This window comes from Acanthopagrus latus, chromosome 15 (assembly GCF_904848185.1).
Source record: "Acanthopagrus latus isolate v.2019 chromosome 15, fAcaLat1.1, whole genome shotgun sequence".
Taxonomy (NCBI): Eukaryota; Metazoa; Chordata; class Actinopteri; order Spariformes; family Sparidae; genus Acanthopagrus; species Acanthopagrus latus.
In genome coordinates this window covers 10,377,931-10,394,371 of record NC_051053.1, presented here as the reverse complement: position 1 = coordinate 10,394,371, position 16,441 = coordinate 10,377,931, and the positions used below count along the sequence as shown (strand labels likewise).

At 43.5% G+C, this 16,441-nt stretch overlaps 1 protein-coding gene across 1 annotated transcript; it reads left to right on the top strand.

Moving 5' to 3' along the window:
- Positions 1-25: 25 nt before the first annotated feature.
- Positions 26-15,961, top strand: mertka (c-mer proto-oncogene tyrosine kinase a). The gene is made up of 19 exons (XM_037124797.1): positions 26-266; positions 1,929-2,241; positions 2,319-2,419; positions 2,502-2,672; positions 6,717-6,803; positions 6,921-7,036; positions 7,179-7,368; positions 8,109-8,254; positions 10,710-10,845; positions 11,705-11,855; positions 12,432-12,520; positions 12,610-12,705; positions 12,814-12,894; positions 12,980-13,072; positions 13,172-13,290; positions 13,859-13,968; positions 14,048-14,207; positions 14,559-14,695; positions 15,172-15,961. Exons 1-19 carry the CDS (start codon positions 194-196, stop codon positions 15,623-15,625), a joined length of 2,823 nt encoding a protein of 940 aa, XP_036980692.1. The 5' UTR covers positions 26-193; the 3' UTR covers positions 15,626-15,961.
- The last annotated feature ends 480 nt before the right edge of the window (positions 15,962-16,441 follow it).

Here is a 16,441-nt window from a genome sequence, read left to right as displayed (position 1 = left end):
TGAATCTGATCCCGGGTCGGCAGCAGCTCCTCACACAGGCGGATCAGCAGCCACTCTAGCGGGTGATGCTGGTTACTGTCGGGAGTTAAAGAGCTCGGGTCCCGCACGATTCGCTCAGAATCACAAAGTTTATCGGACTGTGCGTTGCGGGACGGAGAGCAGCCGCCGCAGCGAGGAGCTCAGAGTTTTGGTCATGGCAAAGAAGTCAACTCTGGGCTGGTTTGGAGTTTTTCTCTCGGTTATTATCGTGTGGAGTCCGGCGGACGGTGAGTCGTCTCTGTCTCTGTTTTCCCACCTTCATGTCCTGCGGTGAAGACTAAAGGTTTAAACTCTGTGCTCTGCAGCTGCAGCACATTTAAATACTAACGGAGAGCTTGAAGAATGTCTGCGTAGACTTGCAAAAAAGTTCTTCTTGAAAAAAAAAATCTGAACGTGTATCTGCTGCTTCTTTAAATTATAGTCATTAAATGTGGTTTAGTCGGTTGTGGTCTGGAGTGGTGACAGAACAAACACCTCAAAATACCATCTGGTCCAGAGACATGTGATGAAAACATTCAGTGGACTAAACTTTGTTTTTTAGTCTGTGGCCCCTTTTAGAACAAATGTTTTGATTTATAAAGGTGAACTGCATCTGAGCTGTTTGTTTTTCTGAACTGAGAGCTGGAAGATTAGCTCATTAATCAGAAAGAGAAAATTAATTGTGAGCTGGTTTGATAATGAGTGAAGCACACTGTCGAGAAAATTCATTAGTTTAAGTTTATTTCATGTTGATTAAGGATGCACGGTGTTTGTCAGCCAATACCTCATGTCTGAGACCAATAACACAAGTGATAATTTCACGTTTGTGTATCCAGAAGAAGTTCCTAACCTGAGGCTGTAAGAAATGCCCTGATGATTTAATATTCCACAGCTCCACTAAGATCTCTCTGAACCTTTATGGAACATGTGGGGCGAACTGCTCAGCCATCGTCTTCCTCTGAAACTAAATAACATCTTCGCCAACGATGACATGTTTAGCTCACCAGACAGTTAACGAGTTGCATTAACTTTGCGTTTACTTGTGAAGAAATAATATTTGATAGCATTTTCCAGAAATGTATAAGTGTGCTGATCATTTATTGGGGTGATACATATTGTCTATCCCTAATTTTGATCAGTCAATCAGTATTATTGAGTTCTGGTTGAAAAAATAATGTATCTAAAGATGCCACCTTTAGGCTCTGAGTTATTTTGACATTTTTCACTCTTTTTGACTTTTTCTAATGATTATTGCGATGGTGGTTTATTTTAAGAAAGGAACAGTTGTCACTGGATCACAAATCTGTGATGCCGATCATCTCAGTCCTCCCAGGTAGAACATTTTGGATCAAAGCTCAAACATGATTGGAAAGAAGAAGCAATATTTTGTGTGAAGCAGAAACCATATTTGTCAGTGTGTCTGCCGACATTGCATCAGTCAGTATTAGAGCTACCGCTACTGATTATTTTTGGATTGATCTGCTCAACAGGGGCTGATCACATCTATTATCTTATGAGGAATGGTGTATCTGTTGCGTCCCCAGTGTAAATGACACCTGTGCTGCTAGTTATTTTCACAATCATTAAATCGTTTTATCTATAAAATGATTAAAAAAAAAAAAAAACTATGAAAAATGCTCATTACATTTTTCGAGAGCCCAAAGTGACGCCTTCAAGTTGCTTCTTTCGTCCAATCAACAGACCAAAACACCCAAAGACTCTTCATTTACTGTCATAAACGACAAAGAGAAGCAGCAAATACTTTAATTCAAGAAACTAGAACCAGCAAACGTTTGACATTTTTGATTGAAAAAGGACTTAATTCATCAGTTTCCAGAATAGTTGGCAGCTGATTTACTTTGCAGCTCTACTGAGTGTAACGTCTGTCCAACACCTACCTGTGTGAACAGCTCAGCATCATCCGAGTTTCCGCCGTCCCACCAGGACCTCTGAGCCTATTGTGATACCGGTCCGTGTTCCGAGGTATTATCTGACCCCGGATCAGCTCAGACGGCTGCACTTCAAGCCCACCGTAGGCATCATCCAGCTTTCGGAGGGCCATGAGGTGAAATTCAACTGCTCCATCGACATCCCTGATACCAGGCTTGAGGCCACCATTGCGTGGGTGAAGAACGGCCAGGACCTGGCAGGAAACAACCAGGTGGTGATCAACGAGCTGCAGACCATCACAGACGGGGTCGCGACTCTCCTGTCTACTGTCAGGTATGTAACACTTAGAGGGGAAAAGATGTGATAGGCTGATAACAGAGATTGAAATGTCTCCCTGTACTGTTTTTCAGCATTACCCATGTGCAGCGAGTGGATGCTGGGGACTATCGCTGCATACTGAGCATCAACACCGAAATGATCAAGTCTCAGCCAATCGTCCTCGAGGTGGAAGGTGAGTTTAAGCACGATGCGAGCATGTGACAACTTCTCGGGGCATCCACATTTTTCCTGACACAACTTTTCTCTGTCCGTAGGTCTGCCGACGTTCATGCATCAGCCAGAGGACATGAACGTAACAAGGAACGCACCTTTCACGCTGACATGTGTGGCCGTGGGACCTCCAGATCCCGTTCAAATCCGCTGGCTCCGCGACGGAATAGCTGACAGCGACTTTCACAGCTCTCCCAGCAGCTACTCTGTGTCAGGTGAGGCACCAACCACACATTCTTCACCTCTCTCTATCTCACACATACAGTGAATATGAGTTTCCCTGACACTGACCAGTGGGTGATGATAATATGGCTCAGCAAAAGTGTGAGTGACGGCTCGTATCGGACAGAAAGACGCAGTGATCTCACTAAAGTGAGATTCATGCTGTGTGCCTTGATCTGTACGACGTGTCAGAGGAGCTGCAGGAGTAATTTCCAAAAGTATAAAGAGACTTTTTTTTTTTTTTTACTAGAAGAACTTCCGACTTGTAAAAAAAAGTTGTAAAAGTAATTTTACTGGATTAATTTGTTTTCCTTCATCTCGTGATTGAATGTGGAAACAGTCATCGACAAAGACCGACGCACATGTGGCCGTCTGATTGTGGTGACGAGGCGTGGAGCGGGTCTCACTGAGCTTGCACCACTTTGTCGGTGGTTTCTATTCTGCCTTGTCTCTGCTGCCTCAGCATCTGTACTCTGCTTACTGCGTTGAGTTTTACCCCCACAGTCGGGATCACTGGGGCCTCCTGGTCCACTGCTCAATGGTTAACTGCGGTCATTGACGCACGGTCAGTGCTTTTGGTAACACCACTCTGTTATCTGTGCACTGAGGACAATGAGACATGGCAAATAAGCGAACAGTGGGAATGTAATTGATTTGGGGAAGTGCACTTTCAAGAATTAGATAAAAAGATTGATACCGCTCTCATGTCTGTGAGGCAAATGATGTACCTGGAGCCAGCAGCAGGTTAGCTCAGCTTAGCATATAGACTAGAAACCAGGGTAAAGAGATAACCTGTATCACAAAAATAACACAATTGAGACCCTTTGCCAGGTAACCACGCCAGGAAGTTACTGCCAAGAGATGCTCCAGGCCGGTGCCATCTTGTACTCTTATCTTGTCATCATAATGTTATAAACCCAAAGCTATTGAGCAGAAGAATATGAAAACTAACAAATATTCACATTTAATAAGCTGAAACCAGAAAATAACTGTGATCTTTCAATGAATCAACTGAATGCTCAGTAAATAAGAATATCAGTTCAGCTTTGAGTTTCATGTTCTACTCTAAGATAAACATGTAATATCATCAAAAGTATCGCATTTAGCTTGAGAAAACTAGAGGAATTGTGGACGCGACTCTTCCTTCGTGACCTTCCTTCTTTCTGAAAGCAAACATTAGTTATTAGAAGCATAACATTTCAACATGCTCCAGCTCTTTCATTTTATGTCCGCCGCGGGCTGAGCACTTCAGTGGGTGTTGATACCGCCTGAAGCGGAGGGGTTAAAGGTTCAGAGCTGTGCTTGCCTTTGGTCCAGCGTGTGCAAGGGCCTGGGCAGTTAGGAGACGGGGGGGCTGCACAGGGAGTCTGTTCGGGGGTTGGCTCCGGGGACAAAGGCCTCATTCACTGGGCGGCCCACTACCCAGCAGGGAGGGGCTGGACACCGAGGCTGGCAGGCTAGCAGGGCTGTGTGCAGGACCAAATATTGGCACAATAAAACAGTGTAAAACCACTCTGCAGCACACTGTGAGTCGAGGGGCTCCTTTCCCCCACTACAGCTTCAATCTCAGGATATTATTAGAGTGCCTTTGTTATGTGAGTGGTGAATGATGGTTGGTTTTGTTTTAGGAAAGTCATTAATATGCACTTGGCACTTGTGTTAGATGAAATCATGGTATTGTAAGTTGTTACAGAAGTAGAGAAGTTGATGAGGTTTTAATGTGGGTCACGGACAGCCCACTTGTCCACATTTGACTCAGGACAGCAGCATGAGATCCAGTTTATGGTGGGAAGGTTAGCTTTGAAAACACGCACACACAAAAACTGAGAGTCTAAATGCAGTACGCAGTAATACGGAGTGAGAAGTTCAGCTATATTTGCTGTCTGAATATGAAAAAATGGAAAAACAACACAGAGATCTGCAAGCTGGAACACTCCCCTCTATAATTTCACGTTTCCATTCGAGTGGCTCACTCGACTTTTTTTTTTCTCTCTGCAGTGCTGTTGCTTTTTGTTTTGATATACTTGCCAAGTACAGTGAAAGCAGAAATGCAAGCAATTGAACTCCTCATTTCCTTTTTCCGGAAAGTATACAACTTAAAAGTATTCTAGGCGTTTATTGAGCCAAGAGCTTGAGTCTCTCTCTGATAAATCTCTGTGACTTTGACCTTAAGGGAGCGTCATGCTGTTCTTTTCTCTTTCCTTCAGAGATTTATATATTTTGTACTTGTAAAAGATCTTGAAAAAGGTCAAAGTCCTCTCTCCCACTGAAAACACTGCATCTGAAACGCCTCGTCAGTAGTCCCGCCTTTAACTCTGTGACTCTGTGACATCACTCTCCGTCGCCATTCATGCATTTGCATAATTGATGCCTCGCGGCTAGTTGGACATGTAAGAATGAATTTGCACCGCTGCTCTGTTGTTGGTGTCAGGCGTGTGTTAGCTGACCAGTCAGAGCAGACTGGGTATTTGGGAGGATGGTCCTTAAAGAGACAGAAGCTAAAACACTATGTTTGAGACAGAGGGGGAATACAGAGCTGTCGGCACTGGACAGTTTGAGAATTAAGGCATGTAAACCTCTTCTAGTAGTAATCCTCAGAAACTGTCACCTTTTAAAGTGATTAACTACAGCACCACATAATGTTGCTTTTAGTTAATACTCAGCTATATTTTTGGGGGGTGAAGGATCAAGTTATACGTCTACTTCTGCTCCACCTCTCTGCAGACACATAAATGTTGTTTTGGAAACATGCAATTCCATAACAGTGTTAATTACATGCAAACAGATGTTGCTCTCTCACACTCTGTCAGCAGTAGCCTTTTTAGCTCTTCTTTATATGTGGTGAATTATGCTACAGGTGCTATGGAGAGGTGGTTGTTGACATTGCGGTTCATTATAACACTATAGCCACACAAGAAGCAAACAATAATGCAGTAATGTAACTATAGGAGCTGAATTCTTAATACTTAAACATTTTGGGAATATCTCCTTTAAGGAAAAATCAGCCAATGGTATGACATTTTCTAACTTGGCTCCTTCCCGGTGTCCCTTTGCTCTTTAGGAAAGTTATATAAGAATGAGCAGTTCCATTTGGGAGTGAAGTCAAACCTGCTCAGTTCCCGCTGCATGTGCCCACACCATCTGTTTGCCATGCAGTTTGAAATGAGACATGTGGTAATTACATTTGCACAGCTTGGCTGGAAATGTGCTCGCGTCTTTGCACATTTCTCCCAGAGTTTAAATTGGTTAGCTTCAATCCGTGTGGTGCAAAGTTTATTCTAGATGGTTTGCTCATGTGAATGTGACTTAGAAATGATGCAATCCGACCTCATTTAAGTCAGGTTCTATCTTTGTGCAAGCAAACCTGCTGCAGCCAGTGTTTGTGTGAAAAGCACGGCACTCTTTACCCAGGTGCTCCTGCGCGGAGGAGAGCGATCTTATGAGGTTGTGGTATTCTGCAGCATGCAAACAAAACATCCCAAGTTTGGCTCCAGTCATCTCTCACAGGCTGCTCTGTGATCAGATTTGTGCAGAGGTTTCCGAGATAGAGACACTGGAAAACAGAGCACAAAGGGGACATTATTTAGCAGATGTCGCAGTCCCATTCTAACGGGGCAGATCTGCTGCCGGTTGAAAGACGGGAATTGTGCGTCCAGGAAGAGAGAGCCAGCGAGAGGGTCGCTGCCACAGTACATCACGCTCGAGAGGCTCGATTTGAGCTGTGTGAACTTTTGACATATAATGAAGGAGTGAGTCACAAAATGTGTTCCGTTGGTGTCAGTTTAAGTCTCGCTTTCTCCACTGAGGCTGACATGGCACTTTTTCCCCCAGGATCACCTTTGACACAGGGAGGAATCTGTTAGTTTTGAACTGGTGAGAATGTGCCTATCTGGCTTGTATTTTTCCCCACTGGTGAAAGATAATGCCCTGATGTGTCCAAATATCCAGCACTACCCTGACCTTGAGGAATGGTTGTTTTGCGTGCATACGCCAATGAATGTGCTACATGTTCCTCTTCTTCAATGTGTCAATTGCAGGTGTGGACAAGTACACTCAGTTCAGCTGTGAGGCTCACAACCAGAAGGGTGTCACCACCTCCAGAGAAGCTAATATCAACATCAAAGGTAAAGATGGGGCTTCTGGGGGGCTGTAAGACATTCCAGTAGCTTTTCATTGCCCTGTAAGCCAACCACATGCCTCCAGGTTAGAGAGTTAATAAAGTTTTTTATTGTGTTTTGTAGTGCTGCCCAGCGCTGTGTTGGACGTTACTGTGATGGAGAGGAAACCTGATAAGTTGATGTTGAGCTGGAGCCCTGGACATGACGGTTTCTCTCCACTAACTCTGTGCCACATCAGGGTAAGCTCCACAACAGCTGTCGCTTAGAGGTGCAACATGTAAGAATCGGCTTTGGAATGGGACGGGCTCGGCTTAGCTGGTTAGCATGCTAAGATTTTTATGAATGGATGTGACTGACTGAATGTCCTCTGTTCCCTCTAAGGTCAAAGAAGTGAGTCGGAGGAGAGGGGAGGTGACGAACACCCGGTTCATCAACGTCACAGTTCCGCCCTTCCAGTATGAAGTCCCCGGGCTGAAGGCCATGACGTGGTACAACTTGAGTGTTTCCTGCAGCAATGAGGTGGGAGCCTCGCCGCTCTCCATGTGGATCCAGAGCAACACCACAGAGGGAGGTGTGTGACTACTGCAGGAACCTCGGAGCAGCTTGCAAGTGCAAGGATATTGTTTGGAGTTAGGGTTGCAATTTCAGCAGATAAATGAGAACGTGATCCTTAATCTGATCTTTTTCAGCACATTCACATGTGTCTGGCTGTTTGAATTCAGAAGGCTGAGAGAGTTTCTCTGCCTTAAACACCACCTAGTGTGTTTACATAAAAGAGGAACCCTCTGTGTTATGATCCCGCCTCCCTCTCAGCATAGCAGATTCATGTTAAGGCTTCTCTAGCGTAGGACCGTATAATTACCCTACTACTTTCCCAGCCAAAATGTGCTTAGTGTAAGCCTCCTTACAGTGGCAGTTCGCAATAATTGGAATTTACAGAAGTTGTGCAACTACCACTTGGCAAGTCCCAATCACAAAAGTATCATATCCACCAAAATTGCCGTTGTTTTCCTGAAGGGTCACATAGGAAATAGGAGCGGTCTCTCTGAGAAAACACAAAGTCCTTACTGGGTGGAGCTGCTTTCAATTTCCTTCCTAAAGTCACCGCTGGGGATATTTTAGTTGAAAGATTCCAACTATGCCAGGAAATGACCACATACCAAACTGTAATCAAAGATTTCAGAGGTCTTACTTTCTCTTTCCCATTTCTGTGTTATAGGTTGACATGTTTTTTGAAGTCTCTTGATGTGGTTTGCTGCTTTTGATGAATGTCTTAACTTCTCTGTTCCCCATTTCTTGTCACATTTTCAGTGCCATCGGTTTTCCCCGGAAACGTCACAGTGCAGCAGAACGAGTCGTGGCTGGTGATCAGTTGGAAACCTCCCCCAGATGATAAGATAAACGGCATCCTGCGTGGCTATGACGTCATTGTCAGACATGGCGCGCAAGTGAACACGGTGAGCTTGTCGCCGTCACATTATTAGCCTCTTGCTTTTGCTGTTATTCGGAAAAATCACAAAAAAAGTTACGCGGCCTATGTGGCTGTCACGATGACTTAGATTTTCTACGAAATATATGTTTTGAAAAAACGAGGAAAGAAGAGAAATGTATCATCGTACATTATCACTAATCCCAGGTGATGGTTACCATAGTGACAGCAGGTGTGAGTCAATACTACTCCACATAGAAGTGACAAATGCCCAGCATCTCCTGTGACCCCTTCACAATAAAAGTCTTCAACTGATGAAGCATGAGGTGGCAGCAGTAAAGTTCAGTTCAGTCTGACACACACTCTTTAAATAGAATAAACAGGAAACAGTGAGGCTGTTATCAGCGAGATACAATCACAAACAGTAATGATAGAGTATTTACACTTGTGAATTCCTTATGTTTATGAAGGCAATCTAAATTCAGTGTGGGACTGGGGGACTCCTCTAACCTCATATAGTGACAAAGTTGGGAATGATTTAATTAAAATCTTCATTAATTTGGTACAATTTGTAGCGTTTTACATGTATCACTTTTTTATCAGCCATATGTGAGCACATTATCACATGACATTATAAAATGAGAACTTTCTCATCTCTCACTCAACCCTGTGGACGATTTGTTAAAGATGTAATTATGCCGCTGGACTGCAGATTTCTTTTGGGATTTATAAATGTTCTCAGCTGCTTCTCTTCGCTCAGCTAACAGAGATCAACAGAGGCTCATTTTAGTTGAAAAATGGAGCCTGCTAACATAAACAGACGACTGGCTTCCTGCACAGCACAGAGGTTCCACAGAGCCGGCTTTATTATTCCCCAAAATGTTTATTTTGTATAGAGCAAACCTACATGAGCACTTACTTACAGGTAGACATATTTGTGGATATGCAAAATGAAATTGGCTGGGACATACTGCATGCTGCGTAAATGTAAAAAGGGACTAGTATCTTATTATCATTATTATTATTATGTCATTAAATTATAGCCTGCTCTACTAATTGCATAATCTCCCCTAGACAGACACATACATAAAGTAGTGTGAACAATAGTTATGCTTCCTCAGAACTGCTGTGTTTTGATCATTTCTGATAACAGTGACTCATCATGTTTGACAAATATGAAAAGAATGAGTCTCGCATATTGGGAATATGTGATCCTCCCCTTGTCCTGCCTACTGAACCAGAGGTCAGCTTCCCCTATTGTCTGTGAACAAAAGTTTTTCCACCCCTCTCGACGTCAACAAGGCAGGGAAAGTCACTTACGACAAGTGCCTTTTTTATGGCTACACTCTAAGAAACAGCACAGTTTACTTCAATAACAATCTTATTTCTATACATCGAGTGCCCGGTGCATTATTCCACGATGCTGTTTGTGCATCATAGTGCTTCTGTTCCTGCATCAGTGCTCTGCTACAATAGTGCGTTTCCTGTCCTTCCTGTCTGTGGCGTGTTTAAAGGAAGCTGATGTGTGAAAACTGTTATTCAGTGTTTTTCTTGCTTCAGCATGTGGCCTTGAGTCATCACAGACCGAGGGGGGATATGAATACAACGGGATGTGTACTATAGACCCAGATACTTGTATGTGCTGTCCAGTCAGTTGGTGATCTCATGGCAAAGGACTGGAAACGTGCAGAAAGGCAACTTTGTTAAATCCTCAGACTCACCTGTCCCTCATTGTGAAATAAACCATTCATCTTCAAATCGGGAAGGAATATTCTTCCACTCTTACTCGCTTTAGCTTTGTGCTTCACAGTAGAGGTCGTGGTGCCGTCATCTTCTTTTTAGATCTGAGGTTGTTTCCCAAAATGTGTTGCGTCCAACCACACGTTGCCCTCTGTTTGGTGCCGCAGACATGATAGACTGTTAATCATGGGTTCAGCCTTCCCGGCCTGACTGTCAGCACGTTGGTAAAGCAGAGGAACCCCAGATGTTATGGTGTGGTGTTGTGAAATACAGGACTATGTCTGTCACATGTTCCCTCCCATTGCAGCACATGAGCTTATTCAGAAAGTGAGTCTCCTTCCCTTTTCAGTAAAGTTTCATTATATACAATAATCCCCAGAGTGCAGTTCCCTTGGTGTTTCTCATAAAGTGTTTATACTGTCATTGACTGCAGGGAAGGGACTTTTTAATTGCCTTTTTTATGTTGTAGTGCAATAAGTGTCAAGGAAAAAGAAAAAAAAAGGAGAAGGAGGCACAGTGAGACAAAGTATGTGACACGGGGCAAAGTTGCCAAGCTGGCTGTGAGATGTTGCACAAACGTACAAGCTGTTCCTCAGCGTGCTTTTCCAACCGAATGTCCCCCTCTTTTGAAAATCTGCTCTCCTTCCAGCCTGATCGTGAGCAGGTTGAGTTCTCTCTCATCAAAGACAATGATTAACTTCATCATGACACATTTGAATCATGTCTGCTGTGTGCTGTTCCAGATCCACACAAACGCCACCGTGGCCTTTGTAGAAGTGCAGGAATTCAACTCAACCTACAGTGTGGAGGTGGCCGCATGCACACAGGCAGGGAGCGGCATGGTCAGCCCACCAGTGTGGCTGTTTGTGCCAGAGAACAGTAAGCTGCTTTATTGATTTATCTCCTAATCTGGGAACTTGATAATGTGGTCGTCACAGCTCAGCTGATGTATTGTGTCATACTAGAATAACATTACTGCCCTGTGAGTAGATAGAGCACATATCAGGGCTCTGGGATTTAATGGCAATTGGTTGTCCACATTGTCCAGTCTTGTTCTGTCTAGTACTTTGGTTTATCAGCAAATCTAAAGGCATTACCATCAGCCAAATATTTATGTGATTGAGATATATCCATAACTGAATTAACAAGCTGTCCTCAGAAGGAAATAAGCTCCTCAGAACACTGTTTGGAAGTAGAAAGGTGGCTTGTTGAAAGAGTCCTGGAAATATAAACAAAGTCAAACAGTAAGGACAGTTTATAGTTTATGGTTTTTATTAAGTCATCAAAGTCAATCAGTCTTTCCCCCAAACCTACATAGTGCAAATTTAAACTTTTCTCTGAGGTCATCATCATTCAAGGACCTCATCTCAGATCTTTTTTTAATTTTGTGTTTATTCACTGCCCTCAATTTCTTTCTTCATTGTGTTCATTTTTTGTCTTATTTTTACATTCTCTAGCATGTTTGTTATGATGTATTTTAATCTAGCAATTTTTTATTGGAAGCTGTTTTGTCGGCCACTTTAAGGAGGAAAATCAGCATCTTAGTATTGTCATTGTGAGCATGTTAACAAAGTGGGAGAAGCATTTAGCTCAAAGCATCCGTACAGCCCAACAGAGCTGCTACCGTGGCCGCAGACTCTCGCTTTAGGTTTAGTCCTGTTTGAGCTAAACTGGTCACAACTGGACGTGGCAGGGTTATCTTTTTCTAAACTTGGACTGTTTCTTGCTCTGCTCTCAGAATCAGTGGTGTCCCCATCGTCCAGCCCTGACACCGGGGTTCCAGACTCTCTCTACGTCGTGCTGGGCATGGTGTGCGGCTTCTGTCTTCTGATGCTTGTCCTGTCTGGGGTCATCTGGGTCCGGAGCAGGAGCCCTGACTCTTGGCTGGGGTACGCTGACAACCTTTCACCTTCTGCGCAAACACAGGGTTAATTTACTCATCAACCAAGCTGTCTTATCTTTTGGAGTTCATACCAATCACTGTGTTTCTGGCCTGTTTTCTCTGTACGGTTTGCCTTTAAAAGCTGTTGATGCCATAGTTCATTTTTTATCGGTGCCTGGGGTTTTTGTGTTATCTTTCTTCAGTCGCTCACTGTAGTGGGACTTGAACAACTGAAGACTTCCGCACTCTGTTAATAAACTGCCTCTGCCTCCTCTTAATCGCCATTGTCTGCACCTGAAGCCAGTAATAACTGTGCAGCTGGATGATGGATGACAACCAGCTGTTCAGGCTCTGGAATTCATTATTGTGAAGTCTGTGACTCAGTCTTGCCATTCAGGATATGGACAGGAGTGTGTCACAGGCTGCAGTTCTGATAGGAAAACAGTATCTGTGAACTCAGAGGGCTTCCTCACTCTGTAGTCTCAGCCTGTGTGTGTGTGCTATTACAAAGCTGTAATGACTTTAGTTTTGCATGTTGTTCAGGATCCCTGTCTTTTTTCTTCTTCCCTGTCTCCCCCTGCAGTCGGTTGATGGGAAGTGGAGAAAAGCTGCAGCCTACTGTACAGTACAGACCCCAGAGATCCTATAATCGCTCAGCTATAGGAATGACACGTATGTTCTTCAGTATTCTTGACATGCACATAGACATTTATGTCCCAGCGTAGGTAGCAGGCAATAACCTGAGCGTGTTCTGTCTGCAGTTGGGAACCTCGGCATTAGCGCAGAGCTTCAGGCTAAACTTCAAGACGTGATGGTCTTGAGGAGCTTGCTCTACGTAGGGAAGATTCTTGGAGAAGGTGAGTGAGCAGCCTAAGAAACACTCATGTTCACATGATCTCATCCTGAAAAATACGAACAATTCTGCACAGAGTTGTTGTGAAGTACTTATGATTTCATTTAATCAGGTGAATTTGGCTCCGTGGTGGAGGGACATCTAAGACAACCAGACGGAACATCAGAAAAAGTTGCTGTGAAGACCATGAAGTGTGAGCTTTCTGTTCATAAAGCACTTTATCTGATCATCTCTAAACTGTAAAACAACAAGGAGACAACTTTCCTCTCTTTCCTCAGTGGATAGCTTCTCTCAAAGGGAGATCGAGGAGTTCCTGAATGAGGCGGCCTGCATGAAAGACTTCAACCATCCTAATGTCATCAAACTGCTCGGTAGGAGTGGTGCATTACCTCTATAGAAATCCCCCCGTTCGGTTCCCATTTTCATTTTCACATCCATAAATTAATTCTGTCTTTACTCATCCTATTCAGGCGTGTGCTTGGAGGGAGGCGCAGGACACTTTCCCAAGCCCATGGTTATCCTGCCGTTCATGAAATACGGAGACCTACATAGCTTCCTGCTGCGCTCGCGCCTGGGAGAGAGTCCACTGGTAAGAGTTCAGCCAATCACTGAAATACATCGCTTTTGAAATGTAATTGGTTACAAGTGACTAGCTACCTTGCTAACAATGTAATAAGTAATATGACTATAATAATTACTTCATAACAGTAATGTAACTTAGTACATTTGATTATTATAAGTTTTAAATAGAGCAATATCACTGAGTAAAACATAAATATGTTGCCCACTGCATTGGTTCTCAGCCTGGGCGGCAGTTATTTTCCCGGGGGAAAATATTTTAGGCTGGGGAATAGATTTTACCTGCCATTGCCCATACCAGTGAGGTAATTTGCCTTAAACTGTATCAAAGTCTTCTAAATAATGGTACTAAGGTGCACTAAATAATGGTCTCAGACGTCACCCACTTTGATTGGAAAGTGTTATTTAATCATGTATTTCCTACCAGTAACTGCAACAGTAACTACAAACACATTTATTTTGTTATTTAAATACACTTAACTAGTCCCCTGTAACCAGTTACTATCAACATCGATGTGCAATAAATTAACCTCAACAATATTAACTTATAACTGTGTGTGTTTGTTTTTTTCACACAGTTCTTGCCCACTCAGACGCTCCTGAAGTTCATGGTGGACATTGCTTTGGGGATGGAGTATCTCAGTGGTCGCAACTTCCTGCATCGTGACCTGGCGGCTCGCAACTGCATGTAAGAAGCGAATACAAGAGTGACTTTTCATCCCTTCTAGACGAGTTTGTCTGATCTGTTTGTTTTTCTTGTCTTACAGGCTGCGTGACGACATGACAGTGTGCGTGGCAGACTTCGGGTTATCCAAGAAGATCTACAGTGGAGATTATTACAGGCAGGGCCGGATCGCCAAAATGCCTGTCAAATGGATCGCAGTAGAGAGTCTGGCAGACAGAGTTTTTACTGTGAAGAGCGATGTGGTAAGTCGTATCTCCATCCGCTCCTGTCTGTTCTCCACTGCCGGTCTTCAGTCATTGTATGCAAATATGTGAACGTGTCAGAAAGTAAACCACAGCCCTTCCAGTAACAGCTGACTCCTCATTCTGTCTGTAGTGTCACAAATACTGGTGAGCTGACTAATTGTCGCTCAGCCTTCCTCTTCAGAGCATGTTATGGTTTTGTTTTGACAGTCCTCACACATCATTTATCAATGTGTGGTAACTTTTGGAACTTTGTGCTTCTTGGAAAATTTTCCCTGCTTTTGCAATTTCAGCACATTTTAAGGGTTGATCAGGGTTGTCATCTGAATATTAATATTCTGTGTCACGCAGTGGGCTTTCGGCGTCACCATGTGGGAGATCGCTACCCGAGGCATGACGCCATACCCCGGCGTCCAGAACCATGAGATTTATGACTACCTTCTTGAAGGACAGAGACTGAAGCAGCCCGCAGACTGTTTGGATGAGCTGTGAGTGTTGTCTCTTCTTGACACTGATGTTTAGGTTGTGTTGGAGGGGCCACATTTGATTCAGTGTGGAGACATCATATATGAACAACTTTAAACAAATGTAGCGCACTTTTCACTTTGAAAGGCCTGAAATTCTTTGTGGTTAAAATGCTGTCACTTGTATGTATTGGAGCTTTGGTCCCACTTTACTAATATATTCTGACATGTTGTCATCTCTTTTTGTTTCATTTGAGTTGCTGATGTAGAGTACCTGCCTGTTTCAGTTCACCTTAATTTGGCTCACATGCTCATTTTGCTCACCACAATCATCTGCCTTGAAATAGAATCATGGTCATGCAACTTGCAAAGTTATTTGTAGAAGCTGAACTTCAGTGTCTCCAAATGTGTTCACTGTTACAGCTACGGTTACAGCTCATAAAAAAGGTATTAATAGTAATTAATTGGAAAAGTTAGTGATTTCCCTTCCTTGTGTCCAGGTATGAGATCATGTACAGCTGCTGGAGGGCTGATCCACTGGACCGACCCTTCTTCCCCCAACTGCGAGAAATGTTGGAAAAGCTCACGGAAAAGCTTCCAGAGTCCTTCAGCAGGGAGGACATCATCTACATCAACACCAGCTTTCCCGAAGAGGACCCTGATGGGGAAGCACTTCCTGCAGTACACCCTGTGTTCAGCTCGTCACCGTCCTGCAGCCACCAGGCAGCCGAAAATTCGGTAGTGACCGCGGACATTCATGGGAGCCTGGAGGACGAGGAAGAGGAGGACGACGGCCGTTACGTGGTGGTGATCTCTGCTGATCCCTCCCTGAGAGCTCCTGCGACGGACACTCCCCTTTTGTCAAGCGACGCTTTAAGTCAAGCGAACGGAGACGCGGTAACAGATGTGACAGGAGCGGATCACGGCTCAAGTGACACTTCTTTCCTGCTGTGATGATTGGTACCTGGCAGATCCAAACTGTAATAAAACTGTCACCACCAGTACTAAAACCGTATGCCTCATTGCACTGGGAGCACCTTGACATTTCCCCAATATTGACTTCCTGTAGTATTCTTATAGAAGCAGATTGTGCTTTACATGGCCAGCCTATATGTCAGTGTTAGATGTGCTGTCTGTGTGTGTCAGCATCAAGTGTGTTCATGCACATGTTCCATAAGCTTGAGATACACTGAACTGTGAAAAAGTGATTACTGTATTGACTTTTGTGTTGTGATGTAAATATAGAAATGTACAGAACATTTATAAAGTGATCTTATATACCGTAAAATACATGAATCTAGGTTTTTCTTCAAGACGTCATGAAAATGGAAATTATTGTGTGAATAGTAACAGATTCAGATATGTATCACAAAGACAAAATATATATATTTCAACACTGATGAAAGGTCTTATTCTTAAAGGTAAAGCGACAAGTTCAGTGGTGAAGGAAGCCTGAAGTTTCCATGTCATTCACTGTTTGGTGATATTTGCCTTTCTTGGAGCGTGGCAGATCCATGACAGTTTCCTTCGACCTTCTAATTGGTTGTAGTGATTGTGCACCAGTAAAAGTAATTACTAACTATAAGTACTCATTCTACAGAAAATACCTCAAAATTAATCTTTGGAATCATGAGATGAATAATGGGAGGGAGGGAAGAAGAAAACATTCATACACAGTTTTGTATACCTTTTCATGAGAGTTCCCCCTTTCTCTTCTAATTTGTTGTGAAATACTCGATAAGTTGATCTCCTTGGGCCACAGACAGTTAC